This window comes from Ahaetulla prasina, chromosome 7 (assembly GCF_028640845.1).
Source record: "Ahaetulla prasina isolate Xishuangbanna chromosome 7, ASM2864084v1, whole genome shotgun sequence".
NCBI lineage: Eukaryota > Metazoa > Chordata > Lepidosauria > Squamata > Colubridae > Ahaetulla > Ahaetulla prasina.
The window spans coordinates 80,381,309-80,394,086 of NC_080545.1; the positions used below are offsets into that span (position 1 = coordinate 80,381,309).

The window sequence follows — 12,778 nt, forward strand, 5'->3', positions numbered from 1 at the left end:
GCATGCTTCCACCATATTGAATTCCTTCCGCATAGCATAGCTCAGAACTAAACCTAGAACTAGATCAAGTACAGAATTCCATTGGGATGCAAATCTCCAATGACCTCTATGTAAAATGAGTAGAAGTTGAGATGCGTTTTTAAAAAGCGAATTTACAAAGAGATTTCTGTAAAGCTTCAGTGTTCTCTTCCAGGACTGCAATGACGTGGGAAGTAACAGCTGCTTATTGGACAGGTGCAAACAAGCACAGCTATTCACCAAACCAGCCTTCCACTTTTTGTGAACTGGAGAAAACAAGGACAAGATGCTGTAAACAAAACTGCTCTGGTCTCACCTTTTGTTCTCTTCAGCCAGGCATACAAAACACCTGTTTGACCTTCTTACATCACTTGCATGAATTTGAGCATTAGCTTACCGTTTGTTGCAGGAGTGCTGGGATAACATAATTGGATACAGAGCACCATGATTTCCTTGGAGTATATGCTATGGCACACCTATGATTCATTATTAATGTTTATCCTTTTTTTTTATTCCCCCTTGTTATCTGTAGTGCTACCACTGCTGATTTCAGCTCTCTGATGCAGTCCAAGGTATTTTTAGAGCATGAATTTGTGCTTCAATAACTCTCTACCATCTTTCCCAAGGACTATCCCAGGGTAGTAAAATAATGATGGGACACTCCTTCCCCGCCCCACTTTGCTGTGCAAAACCACATTTGGATTTTGGAGCACAGATGAAATCTCATAGAACGGAACCAAGTCAGATATGGAAGTTATAAAATAATCCAGGAAGCCCACAGTATGTCTTCTAACATCTCTAATTTGTCTTTATTCTGGAGAAGTGAGCATATTTTCACCCCTTTGAAAAACCACTGAGTGACAGCCATTCTCCATTTTTTATTCCTATTCATCCTACAAAATGGAGGATGCTCACAGAGCATTCTTGTAATTCAAAATGATGCTAGAGGTTGCTTTCTTGATTAATAGAATGCCCAGTGGTGGGATTCAGCCAGTTCGCACCACTTCGGGAGAACCGGTTGTTAACTTTCTGAGCAGTTTGATGAACTGGTGCTTGGAAGAAATCATTAGGGCAGAGAACCAGTTGTTAAATTATTTGAATCCCACCACTGCAAATGCCCCATTTCATTAAAGTAATCTAGATAATAATATTGGTCTGACCCCACTTTGAGAATTATGTTCAGTTCTGGATGCTACATTTTAAAAAGGATTCAGACAAGCTGGAAGAGGTTCAGTGAAGAACAGGGAGGATGATTGGAGGACAAGAAACTAAGCTCCATGGCAACTGACTGGGAGGCACAGGAATGTTTCACCTTGAAAAGACACAACTAAAAGGAGTACAGTAGAGTCTTAAAAACCAGATCTTTACCTGGATAAACACAGATCTGTTCTTTATGATCTATGAACACAGGGCATGGATTTAAGAGTTCAGATGTATGCTAGAAAAAACATTCTAACAATAACAGCAATTTGATCCTTGAACTCGTTATCCAAAGAAATACCAAATTGTGTTCAGGCAGAGACTTCATGGTACTCTGTTGAGGAGGACAATGTTGGCCTTCAGAGTTTAGTGACCATGGTCTAGAGCACAAGTCTTTATATCCAGATGTTCTGGCAGAAGCCCAGATGCAAACCCAGTCAGTCCCTGCTCGGTGGTCTGTGGTCTTCATAGCAGGCCACTTTGCCTCTGATGCCAGCATAGTCGTCACATCAGGAAATGTATTTTGGACACAGTAGTCATTAAACCCTGAAGCCCAATACTGTCCAACAGTTACTGGCCATGAAAACCTACACCAGTATAATCTGGTGTTGAAGAGTTTTTGATTTGCAGTCCTATACTCAACAAGGATTAGATTCAGAAATCTAAAGGGCTCTTTCTATATTCTATAATAATATAATCTTAACCTGCATTAATAAACTTAGTATCCATATCTACAATGCTGATCTGGTTTTATTTTTGGGTTCTATCCAGTTCTAGGACTATCTATTTAGGACATTGGCCTTCATATTCTCTAAGCTATTCAAGCTTTATCTCCACTAATCTTCTGCTTGTATAAAAATGGCTTGATAATATTGGATTTGTAATCCTTTTTCCTTATCTCAACCATGAGTATTATTGTTTGGGATGAAGCTGAATCCTCCACCCCATCCTTGAGGTTTTACACATGGGTGTGTAGAGATTCTCAATCATCCAGGTCATGGTTGTCCCAAAGGTGCTTTTCCAGGAGGAAACTGGACTTTCTTGTTTTTTTAGTTATACTGTACTTGAGTGGTTATCATTAATCTGACTGAGTCTTTCAATAGTGTATCGACAATGTAATAATTTCATGTTGCTAGATGGACTGTTCTTTCCATGGACACTGACTGTTCTTTAGCTATTGGATTGATGGGATAGAAATCTCTAGTTTCAAATGTATTTAAAGTCATCTAAAATCCTGTGATTCTCTGGGGAAGCCGATGAAAGTGAATCTTTGTTAAAGATTCTTATTAGCAAATGTAATAAAGAGGGACATGGTGGCACAGTGGCTAAGACTGCTGAGCTTGTCGATTGAAAGGTCAGCAGTTCAGCGGTTCAAATCCCTAGTGCCACATAACGGGGTGAGCTCCCATTACTTGTCCCAGCTTCTGCCAACCTAGCAGTTCAAAAGCACGTAAAAAATGCAAGTAGAAAAATAGGGACCACCTTTGGTGGGAAGGTAATAGTGTTCCATGGTCATGCCGGGCACATGACCAAGCAGAAGTCTTCGGACAGCACTTGCTCTTCGGCTTTGAAGTGGAGATGAACTCCACCCCCTAGAGTTGGGAATGACTAGCACATATGTGCGAGAGGAACCTTTACCTTTACCTTTAATAAAGAGGATAGAGTTGGAGGAGATGCCATGGGACAATCTAGTTATGTTTGAGTGGGCGGTTAGTACATGAGGCTGGTCAAAAAGAAGCTGAAAGACTACATCAGCTCCATGTTGCCTGGCAGAGGCCTACATAGTTGCTAATAGCTGAAACAAGAGATTACAAGGCCATGAAATAGGTAGCTAACATTAAGAGCTAATTCTTCAGATTTATAGGCAAAAGTTCCAGGACCATGTCTTCAGTACAAAGCAATAGTGTTCAAGATGTCCACATATTTGTTTCTGGATACAGGATCAAAATACTTCTTACTAAAATGAGAATTGATAGGAAAATGAATTCCCACCCCCATGGATACTGTTAACTACGATTAACTAACAATCTCTGTTCTTCTAAATTTCATTACTCAGAAGAAAATAACAAAAGGAAATGGTCATGATGCATATGCCGATCTTCCAGAAAAATACCTTCTTTAGATTAAAACTTAGTAGATTAGGCAATTATTTTAATCAAGTTGCCAAATAATTTAACTTGTGGAAATATTCCTAGAAAAACTTATTTTTTTGCTGGGTAGGGGGTGATTGAAGAAGATAGAAAGTGATGTTTTCTAATAAAATATTTCTGTTCCCTCAGAACATGAATGGGGTACACATGATAGCCAACACGATAGGATCAATGAATTCCAGAGCAAATGGGCAACATCTACCCCAGGTGAGAACATTATTTAGCATGGAGACAAACATTAAGTCCAGGTTCATTTACTCTTCATCCAATAATATTTAGTTTCAGAAATTAGCTAGTCACATCGTAGCTTATTTTTGGCATACTATGGCTCAGCTAGCTAAAAATTTGGACTGCTCCAGGAAAAGAATCAGATTCATCCATGGTGCAATTTCATGGTTAACCACAATAATTTCCTATGTATGGTAAGACAATCATCTCCAGATGTTAATTCTTATAGCAAACTAGATTTCTTGTTTCAGTGCAGTTGACTACTGTGCTGTCTATAGACTAGGCACTGTAGCTCTAGATTAACTGTTTTATAAGCAGAAAATGGAGCAAGGAACTCAGTGGCTTGAACAACAAATAGACTTACTGAAGATAAACATGTTTTTAAAGTTTCTAATTGGAGCATATTCAATGAGCTGTTAGCCAGTGTGCAAGGCCAGAACAAAATATAGTTTCAGCTTTCAACTTTTCAACTTTGTATTTAAAGATTTTCTTCATAATCAAGGGGAAAAACAATCCTTTCCTTTCACAGAACAACAATCACATTTATCCATTCATCTCTTCTGTCTGTTAGACAATTTGCTTTGTCTCTCTGTTAAAGATATAACACAAAAATATACAAAGAAAGAAACAGCATTCACTGAATTTTTAAAAATTAACTTGAACAACAAAACAGTGTAAGCATCAAAAGTTCAAGCAGGACTCATTGTAGTAGTAAATACAAGTGAAGACAACTGTCAGTTTATATTCTTCTTCTTCTTGTGCCATATCCGTCATCGGACATTGGCAATCATGTTGGCAATCCTATTTTTGTCAACAGCTGCATGAAAAAGTGCTGCTGAGTTTTGTCCAAACCAGTCCCTTAGGTTTTGAAGCCATGATGTTCTTCTTCTGCCTGGACCTCATTTGCCTTCAATCTTTCCCTGGAGGATTATATAGTTTACATAATCAGTTTATATAGGATATTCAATTTCCTGCTCATAGGTAGAATGAGCAGGAAAGTCTGAAGATAAACATGTTTTTAAAGTCTGTATGCTTGTGGCCTTCCAGATGTTGATGAACTACAACTCCCAGCATCTCTCTTAATTGATCATCCTTTGATGGACTTTGGGAATTTATAGTTTACCAATACTACAAATTCCACATTCCTCTTTGAAGAAATGTTCAAGTGGACTCCAATAAGAGAATCAATGTTAGTTGCTAAGGTTACTTGAGTGGGGGGCAGTCTGGTGGCCTCTGGTGGCTCAGACTGCTAAGACAGTCTGTTATTAACACAGCTGATTGCAATTACTGCAGGTTCTAGTCCCACCAGGCCCAAGGTTGACTCAGCCTTCCATCCTTTATAAGGTAGGTAAAATGAGGACCCAGATTGTTGGGGGCAATAAGTTGATTTTGTATATAAATATACAAATAGGATGAAGACTATTGCTAACATAGTGTAAGCCGCCCTGAGTCTTTGGAGAAGGGTGGGATATAAATGCAAATTAAAAAAAAAAACAGGCTAGAAGGACTAGGCTTGTGGTGGTGAGTTGTCCCCGCAGAGAGTTGAGTGGGGCTAGGTGTTCCATGGCAAGGTTGCAGCAGTGAGATGGTGGGGGAGAGGTTGTGGCAGTGAGATGTCCCATTCTGAAGTCAAGATTATCTAATCCTGTATTCTAAATTACATGGCAGTCAATCTGATGTATATTATTTGTCCAGTATTCCATTTATGATTCAGCTTTCCTCTCAGAGCACAGTATGAGCATCTAAGGGTTTTTTTCAATTTAGCCTCACATTAACCAATCTCTGAGGTAGCTTAAGCATGGCGTTTCTTCATAATGTCATTCTGGATTGCACAATTGAGGAACAATTTGAACCGGGGCATCTCCTTTTCTAAGTATAGAAAGATTATACATCAGTCTTATACCGCTGGGTTTTTTCCCCCCCCTGACAATTAGTCAATAAATCTTGTAAATCTGTTTTACAATCTGTTTTTAATTGATGAATATTATTGCAGTTGTGTGATTTCAGTTTGAAGTTTTTTTATGATAATTTGTCCCAACTTGGCCTTCAGCAAATTTGTTGGGGCTTCAGCTATCAGAATTCTGAGACAGCAAGAGCAACATTTCCAGACTGACCAGGAATTCTGAGAATTGCAGTCTCGACATTTCTTCATGATCCTGGGTTGGAGAACGTTGGTCTAGACCAGGAGTCTGCAAACTTGGCTCTTTTAAGACTTGTGGACTTCAACTCCCAGAGTTCCTCAGCCAGCTTTGCTAGAAGAATGAAGATTTGTTTCTTCATTTTTAAAGCAAACAAATGGACAAACACAAATGATGTGGTTTTTTTTTCCAGGCTCAAATACTTGTTCTGCCATCCCAACCTCAAAATTTGGACCAAGATAGCAAACAGCAATATCCATCCAAGCATGATCATATGGTCTGCAAATGCCTGTCATTGAGCATTTCCTATGCAGCAACTATTGGTGGACTCACAACCATCATTGGCACTTCCACCAACCTCATCTTCCTAGAATATTTCAACAAGTAAGTATTAATAAACTCTGACTGAAACTGATATGAAAGCATATGTGTTTATCCAGATCCCAGGCATCATTTTTTCTTATCCATTAGTTTCACAAGATATTTACCATAAACTAAGGAATTAGTTTTCATTCGCATAATGATCTGGAAATTATATCTAAAAGGAGAATTTGAGGAAACTGGTATGTTTAGTCTCAAGAAGAGAAAATTGAAGGGGGATATATTCACATTTGAAAGAACCATCATCATCATTTAATATCCCCCATAACAATCCCTTGTGGTAGTGGTGGGATTCAGTCAGTTCGCACCACTTCGGGAGAACCGGTTGTTAACTTTCTGAGCAGTTTGGCAAACTGGATGTTGGAAGAAATCATTAGGGCAGAGAACCGGTTGTTAAATTACTTGAATCCCACCATTGCCTTGTGGGATGGAGTCTGAGCAACTGAATGGAGCTAGCAGAGTGTTTTAACGGCCGGATGGCCCTCCTGTCACCAATATGGAGTTTTGTTCAGCAGATATATTCTCAGTGTGCCCAGACAGAAGAAATATCTGCCTCTACCTAGGATCGAACTCACAGCCTCCTGATTGTGAGGTGAGAGTTCCACCTCTAGGCCACCGCACCTCTCCATTCACACATGAAAGAATGCTGCATAGAAAAGAGCTGAGTTTTTTTTCCCCCTTAGTGTGTATTATCTTAAAGTACAGGAGACAGAACAATAGCTATAAGTTACAAAATGGTATATTCCATCTGAATGATAGGGAAAACATCCTAAAGATAACAGTCTGCCAGTCTTTAATTCATATACTTATAAATGCTAACGATGAAGCTAATGAATGTGGGAATTAGCTGTTTCTTGCTTCTATTTGGTTATGGTAAAAGGATGACCATGAAAGAGATACAATCAAGAATGGGGCATAGAGGAAAATATTTAACACTAATTCGATTTCTCTCCTTATTTTTCTCTTAAGCCCACACACATACACAACTGACAACTAAAATTGCCATTTATCTAAAATTCCTAATTGCCAACAGGAACTTTCCTGCTATAGTAAATGAGAAAGTGGTATTGCAAAAGGAATAGCATGGGTTTTTTTTAACCCTGGTCACTTTCTACCAGTATTGCAAATTTTATCTAACATAAATACAGCAGGACACATGAAAATATGGGATATGACCTGATGCATAATATTTGCCCCATCCCACAAATATAGCTCCATTTCTAACATTCCAGAAGGAAGTGAGACCTACGAGCAGAGGTGGTATTCAGCAGGTTCTGACCAGTTCTGGAGAACCAGTAGTGGAAATTTTGAGTAGTTCGAAGAACCGGTAAATACCACCTCTGACTGGCCCCGCCCCCATCTATTCTCTGCCTCCCAGGTCCCAACTGATCGGGAGGAAATGGAGATTTTGCAGTATCCTTTCCCTGCCATGCCCACCAAGCCATGCCCACCAAGCCATGCCACGCCCACCAAGCCATGCCAGTAGTAAAAAAATGTGAATGCCATCACTGCCTACGAGGGATTTCTAAGCATAATTGCTGACCAAGTTTTGAGTTCTTCTCAACTTCAAGAACTTTGTCTGATAATGGGAGAGTCTCTAAACAGGATCAACCAGCCAAACACAGCTGGAAAACCCATTCTCCAATCAGCCTATTTAGCTATAAAGTTCAAGTGGAGAAAATTCAAGCTATCCATCATTGAACTGTTTGTGTTAAGAAAGATATGCTTCTTCTAAAGCTACTAGATGTTATATTTCAGAAGCATTCCATCCATATCACAATAAATTCATGCTACTCAAATAAGATTTAGCTGGAATGGGTAACTTTCAAATTCATTTGGTTGGAAAGATGTAACAGACACTCTGGATAGGTGCAGTCTTGCAACCCTGCAGGAGTTCATCAAAACGTCTCCCATGGTAGCTAAGAGGATGATTACATCACAGGGAAGGCATTTCCTGTGTTTGCATACTTAGTTGCTAATCTGACTGCTAAGATTTGCTCCTTTTCAATGAATTCAGCCTTTTTCTTTCTTGCCTTTTTTTCTCCTGTTTGTTCTTCTTCCCTTGGATTGATGAAACAAGTTTAAAATAGAGTAATTGAAATACTCTAAAAACTATATATTCTTCCACACTAAGAGAGAGTAAGAGTGGTAGTGAATTGACGATGCTCAGGGAAAATAAATTGTGAATACATTTGTTTGAAATGGTGTAGTGTTTCCTGCCTAAGCAGGAGGTTGGTCTAGAAGACCTCCAGGGTCCCTTCAAACTCTGTTATTCTATTCTATTCTGTTTATTTCTTTTAACTTCTTTACAGCCATTACCCAAATTCGGATGTGGTGAATTTTGGAACCTGGTTCTTATTCAGTTTACCTATCTCGCTCATTATGCTGGTGTTAACCTGGTTTTGGATGCATTGGCTTTTCCTTGGTTGCAAGTAAGTGAAATGGTGATGGGATATACCAGACTGGATTCCCAGGCAGGACAGGGAGGGGGCATTCCACAGGAATAAGAGACAACTCAGTCCAGGTATTATGTGTAGCAGAAAGAGACTGAAGGCAGACCTTCTCTAATAGTTCCCAGAGTATATGGGAGATACAGATGATAAAGTGCTTAGTGCTTAGTCTGGCAAGATTCTGTCTATAGGTATGGAAACAATAAAGAATTTGGTTTGGAAGAATCATCACATGTTATTCTTGGTTTTTGGGTCCAACAGAAACCTGCCCTATCAACCAGAGGTGGTATTCAGCTGATTCATACCAGTTTGCTCGAACTGGTAGCGGAAATCGCACACCTGGGCTCTATGCCATCTTATTTAGGCACATTTTTTAGGCCAGGCGCATTCGTGGAAGGCGCGCACACCAGCAAAGCACATGCACGGATGGCCAGGTGCATGCGTGGATGCGCACGCTCACATTTGCGAACCGGTAGGGAAAGTAAGTGAATCCCTGCTGTTGACATTCCCAATCTATAGTAAGAGCGCTACATCATGCTGACATTATACCAAAAATGTCCCAGTGTCCATTGTGGAACATCAAAGCTATGAAATGGAGGCCAAGGTCTAGCATCAGCAAATAACAGATAATATATTCACAGTTACAGTTACAAGAATTGGGCTGCAAACATCCAGATAACCAGTAGATCAGGGCACAGAATATAGAAACAATTTAGTTTTTAGGATTTTTGTATTCTTCTGTTTCTAATAGCAGGTTTTGTTTTCAACTGTTTTAGATTTTGTATCATTTGTTTTGGTTAATCTTTTTTAAAAAAGAGCCTGTTTTGCAACCCTGAGGATTATTATAAAGAAAGAAATTGTTTTCATGCCAGTATACAAATAGCTGGAAGCTGGCAATGACCTCAAGCTGCCATTGGCCTTACCTGGAAGGGCTCCAATCAATCTCTTGGGACATTTTGTTTCCTAATAAAAATAAGATATAATAAATCAGAAATAATGTATACTCTTGCAACAGGTCTGAACATGATTTTTGCACAATGAACAGTTACATTCTGTTGGCACTGGCAACGTCAAATGTTTTTTATTACAAAATATACATTTTGTGGCTTATTAATCTGTAATTCCATTTACTGCTATGTATTCAAGAATGTATTATATTGAAAACATGACATAGCAATAATCCAAAAGTTGGAGTTTTAAAGAAGCCTAAAGCTATGTTGTCTGTTCCAAGTAATGGGAAAAATATGGCAGTAGGAAGCCAGACGCTGAAAGAGATGGGATAAGGTAGCTCAAAGAACAGAAGTTAAGCAAAAACCCAATTCTTATTAAAGGAGAGTTTCCCAAGTCATCAGGATTTCCTTTCCTGTGCTTCAGAAGTTTTCAGAATTGGATCATTATACCTGTAAGTGCCATTGCCCATATCTTTTGGTATGATGTAAAATGCAAACTCAAAGCAAAAAGAATTGGAGAGCAAAGTAAAATTTTGAAACCACTTCCGTTAAAACAGAATGTTTAATTTTGCATCAAAAAGGCTGATCGGATGCAAGTTCAAACTGAGATGTTCAAACATAGTTTTTTGGTTTTGACCTTCACATTTTGGTTAAATTGAGATAGACTTAAGACATTGTTTACTTGCACTGATGTGGGCCAGATGCTGGCTTATATACTCCTGTGATCTGATTCAGAAAAACTCTTCTTCAGTTGTTGTGCTTAGAAACACCAATTCCAAAATGAATTATGGTATGAATCTATTTCATTTCAGGGAAAAATCCACAAAGGACTTTAAATACTTTATGACTAAATCTACACAGAAGGACCTCCTTCTGTTCCTTTTTATGAGCACTAAGTAACAAATTCATTTGGGAAACTTTTTTTCTGGCATTAATTCAGCTCCCTCCAGAGTATGGTTGTCAAACCCAATATGGATTTGCTGCAGATCTTGCTGCAGTTCCATACTCTAACTTCTTTCTGTTTTCCCATCTCCTATTTATTTTCAGTTTCAAAGAAACTTGCTCAATAAGCAAGAAGAAGAAGACCAAGAGGGAAGAAATGTCTGAGAAGAGAATCCAAGAAGAATACGAGAAGCTGGGAAATATTAGGTAAGAAAAAGGTTACTCAGTTTTCTTATTCTATTACACTGAACCAATCTGTCATTTTCAAGGCATATTAGAACTTCTATGATTTCCAAACACGATAGCTAGACAAAAGTTCCAGCTATTGCTATTGCTGTTTCAGTACATTTGGAAGTGCCAGATTGAGAAAGAAAACTCAACTATATATCAGTGGACCAAGATCCAAGAAACAGCATGGATGAAGGATGAAGTCAACATGGAGGAGCTGCCTTCTACATTCTGAATAGAACTAATCAACAAAGCTGATGGGTTGTGGGATTCTATTTTAAATGCTTCTTTTAAAATATACATAAATATTTCCTTTCTAGCTATCCTGAGATGATGACTGCATTCTTCTTCATCTTGATGGCTTTACTCTGGTTTACAAGAGAACCTGGGTTTGTTCCAGGCTGGTCATCTTTCTTTGAACGGTAAATATCTACTGGTACTTGGAAGCACAATATCAGGCTTCCTGACCAGAACTCAACTGTAAATCAGAGAACTCGTTCTATCATGGCTTAGTTTGACCGTTAGCTAGACTTAACAGAAGATTCTTAGCTAGATTAGACCAGTATCTGACTGTCCCTACCATTATGGAGTTTTCGTTTTCAAAATTTAATCAGTTTAAATCAATTTAAATATAACCAATTTAATTATCCTATAACTGCAGCCCATTATTTTTTGTCCTTCACTGCCAAACAGCGGGGTATGCAATGTTATGCAAAGCACAAAAAATGAATATGAATGGGGGTGGGTGGGGTTTTTTGGAGGGGAGGGAAGTGCATTTTAATCAGCCTTGATTCCTGGTGTCTGCCTGCAATTTTCTTGCCAAGTTGATCCAGAAATGGCTTTGCCATTGACTCCTTCTTAGGGCTGAAAGGAATTGGCCTTAACCATGACCTAGGACCCAAATAAGAGGAAGCAAATCAGATAAATGAAGCATATCTGATGAGCAGCTGATTTCAGTTGTTTCACAAATTAGTAACAGATTGGAAGCAAACAAATCAATGCTTCACAATTACAAAGATCTTTCATGATCCTCCTTAATTATCATGGAAGACAAAGTTATTAATAGCTTATCAGTAGCTTTAATCAAGAGATGTGATGGCTCAGTGGCTAAGATGCTGAGCTTGTCGATCGAAAGGTTGGAAGATCAGTGGTTCAAATCCCTAGCGCTGTGTAATGGGGTGAGCTCCCGTTACTTGTCCCAGCTTCTGCTAACCTAGCAGTTCGAAAGCACGTAAAAAAATGCAAGTAGAAAAATAGGGACCACCTTTGGTGGGAAGGTAACAGCATTCCGTATGCCTTTGGTGTTTAGTCATGCCAGCCACATGACCACGAAGATGTCTTCAGACAGCACTGGCTCTTCGGCTTTGAAACGAAGATGAGCATCGCTCCCTAGAGTCAGGAATGAGTAGCACATATGTGCGAGGGGAACCTTTACCTTTTTTAAATATGAAATAGTAAGCCAAAAATTAAATATGCTAAGGCACCAGGATGGAAACCAGAAGTCTGTGAATTCTAGTCCCATTTTAGGCATGAAAGCAGGCCAGTCACTCTCTCTCACCCCATCCCACCTTACCAGGTTGCTGCTGTGGGGAAAAGAGAAGGAAAAAATGACTGTTAGGTATGTTTGCTGATTTGAATTCACCTAAATATAAAAATAGAGGTAACTTCATGTTGCTAACCAACATAAATGTAATGTTGCTACAAGCAATCTTTATGCATCCATACATAGATAGATTAAATGACAATGGGACACCGTACATTTTTGTCTTACTCCTTGCTCAGTGCTGAACCATCCTATTTATTCTCGTACATGTTCTATTTCCACCGTATATTACAACTTTTATTGTATCCATCAACAAATCTCCAATTCTGTATTTATACAAAATGACATTACCAAAGCCTATTTATCGTATATTTTCTCCAAAACAGCACATATTCACTTACTTTCTCGTATTTATATATTTTTCAGTGTATTAAAGGTAAAGGTAAAGGTTCCCCTTACACATATGTGATAGTCACACCCGACTCTAGGGGGCGGTGTTCATCTCTGTTTCTAAGCCAAAGAGCCAGCGCTGTCCAAAGAGATTTCCGTG

General features: G+C 38.9%; 1 protein-coding gene across 1 annotated transcript in view; it reads left to right on the forward strand.

The window, feature by feature from the left end:
* Positions 1–12,778, forward strand: part of SLC13A4 (solute carrier family 13 member 4) — a 39,628-nt gene that overhangs the window by 13,889 nt on the left and 12,961 nt on the right. The window contains exons 7-12 of the mRNA XM_058191683.1: positions 551–590; positions 3,498–3,575; positions 5,928–6,118; positions 8,428–8,547; positions 10,563–10,664; positions 11,006–11,107. Coding sequence (XP_058047666.1) covers positions 551–590; positions 3,498–3,575; positions 5,928–6,118; positions 8,428–8,547; positions 10,563–10,664; positions 11,006–11,107 — 633 coding nt within the window. The remainder of the gene's footprint in view (positions 1–550; positions 591–3,497; positions 3,576–5,927; positions 6,119–8,427; positions 8,548–10,562; positions 10,665–11,005; positions 11,108–12,778) is intronic.